This window comes from Buceros rhinoceros, unplaced genomic scaffold (assembly GCF_000710305.1).
Source record: "Buceros rhinoceros silvestris isolate BGI_N320 unplaced genomic scaffold, ASM71030v1 scaffold17263, whole genome shotgun sequence".
Taxonomy (NCBI): domain Eukaryota; kingdom Metazoa; phylum Chordata; class Aves; order Bucerotiformes; family Bucerotidae; genus Buceros; species Buceros rhinoceros.
In genome coordinates this window covers 48,462-50,842 of record NW_010404385.1, presented here as the reverse complement: position 1 = coordinate 50,842, position 2,381 = coordinate 48,462, and the positions used below count along the sequence as shown (strand labels likewise).

At 38.6% G+C, this 2,381-nt stretch overlaps 1 protein-coding gene across 1 annotated transcript in view; it reads left to right on the top strand.

Moving 5' to 3' along the window:
* The window catches only part of H3F3A (H3 histone, family 3A), a gene marked incomplete at its 5' end in the record, with an annotated part of 3,748 nt that extends 2,573 nt beyond the window's left edge, over positions 1-1,175 (top strand). The window contains one exon of the mRNA XM_010133381.1: positions 532-1,175. Coding sequence (XP_010131683.1) covers positions 532-660 — 129 coding nt within the window. The remainder of the gene's footprint in view (positions 1-531) is intronic.
* Positions 1,176-2,381: the final 1,206 nt, after the last annotated feature.

Sequence of the window (2,381 nt, the reverse complement as noted above, 5' to 3'; positions counted from 1 at the left end):
CTGCTGATTTTTTTGCTTTTGAAGTAAGCCACCTCTTCAGCATCCTGTGGCTCGGAGCTGTGTGCCCAAACTCTGAGCTGTGGAGGAACACCTGCTCCTCTTTTCCCTGGCACCTGCCAGTTTCGCTCCATAGCTCTTACTGGTCTGCTGCCTCTTCCAGAGTCACTGGAATAGTGTAACCGAGCCTTTAAAAAGAGAAGTTCCTAAACAAACTAAACTTGTGATAAGATAACCCCTTATCTTGTGAGAGTTCTGTCAGAAAGAATAAGGGTTCCGTTGTGTTCTGGGGGATGTCTTCACCAGATGTCAGTAGGATGCAACTTGGACACAGAATATTGTTCGGTGGTTTATAAGAAAATGGAAGCTTTTATTTTTTTCAGAATCTATAACTTTTAATGTTGTGAATAATAAAGACCGAAGCCTAAACTTAATGCTGTGTTATGTGGTACTTTGAAGAGTAATTACTATTATTTTTTATTTCCTACTGCTCAGAGACTGAAAGTGTTTTTTAACTCTTTTCTTCTACACTAGGAGGCAAGTGAAGCCTACTTGGTTGGCCTGTTTGAAGACACCAACCTGTGTGCTATCCATGCCAAACGTGTCACAATCATGCCAAAAGATATCCAGCTAGCACGCCGCATACGTGGAGAGCGTGCCTAAACTTCACCGTGATGGGTTTGTCATTCTCAAAGCAAAATCTTCTTCCTGTTATTGGTAGTAATGAACGTTAGATATTTTTTCCATGGGGTTAAAAGGTACCTGAGTATATGGTTGCAAATGGAAAAATAGGGGACAGAATTGGGTATTGGCAAGTTTTTTTTTTTCCATTTTCATTTGTGTGTGAATTTTTAATATAAACGAGGGGGTATAAAAAAATCAATGCGGTCAAAAAAAAGTTTCAAAAAAGTTTCAGCAATTCAACTTTATAAAAAAAAAAAGTATAAATAAACCTGTCAAATTTTTCTGGACAATGCCAGCATTTGGATTTTTTTAAACAAGTAAATTTCTTACCAATGGCAACTAAATGGTGTTTGTAGCATTTTTATCATACAGTAGATTCCATCCATTCACTATACTTTTCTAACTGAGTTGTCCTACATGCAAGTACATGTTTTTAATGTTGTCTGTCTTCTGTGCTGTTCCTGTAAGTTTGCTATTAAAATACATTAAATGATGCCTGCTTTTAGTCTTGATTTTTAATGTGGGTTATATCTGATTAAAAATACTCCACCTTCCCTTCCCTCCTTCTCTTCAGTATGTGGCCTGGGTACTTAGAGCAGATTGAGGAAACACTGGGGATGCTCCTTTGGCTGAAGGTAGTGTATAGGTGAGGGGTTTTTAAGAGTGTAAAATTTCTGTCTGCTCCACGGGAAAGCAAGTTTGAGTATTTTACTGGGTAGAGTCTGGAGCTAGACTGAGCTCTAAGCTACAGTGCCAAGAAAAAGCAGTTTTGTTGCTGGTTAGATTTCTTTCTTAATGCTGAATTTGGAAGCATTTCCAATTTTCATGGTTTATTAGTATGGTACAAGTGGTAGGGTGTGGTGGTTTGGGGCTTTTCTTGGTGTGTTTTTGGGCTTGGGAGTTTTTTGCTTTTTTTTTTTTTAATGCTTTTTGCACTGTTAGCTGGTTTCTCAGTTTGAAAGGAGTTCACTTTTTGGTGACTACCTTTTTGTTTCAGACCCACCCTCTAGTATTTTTGAGAGCTTGGTGTGCGTGTGATTAGTTTCAGTGTGTACATTGCAGTCAAAAAGACTCTTTTGTACCACTTTTGTTAGCTGCCACACTTCGCAGCAGCAGTACTTACACAGCAGCAGCAGACATTAGAACCTTACCACCTTTTTTTAATATTTCCTTCCCAACTGCTGATGAAAGTTACTGTGGAGAAATTTACTGATGAAATCATGTCCTATCAAAACTTGGGTTTGATTTTTCACCTGAAACTTGGGTGATGGCTAGTCTGGAAATGAGTTGTGTGGTGTAATTTTTGATAGCTCTTGCAGATCATGAAATGAGTTACCTAGAAGAAAATACATAGGCAGTGAACGGATTTCACCTCTGCGCTAAGTCCCCTGCAGAGCTTATTTGCTAACTTCTTTCAAGGGGTTCTGAGTGAGCTCTAAACACGAGAGAATTTGGCTGAAGACTTCCAAAGAGAATTAATAGAGATGTATTATCTGCATTTGTATCTTGAACAGAGAGCCAAAAATTAGCAGAATAAATCACATTATTCATAACTTGCTCAGCGTTAGTAACGATTGCTGTCTGCCAGGGTTGTGCAGAGTAAAGTCTGTTTAAAACGGAGTAGCTTGTCACAGAGAAAACTAACGGTAAGTCAAAATGTGATCGCATCCTTCTGATATGAGCAGTTCATACCTATCAAC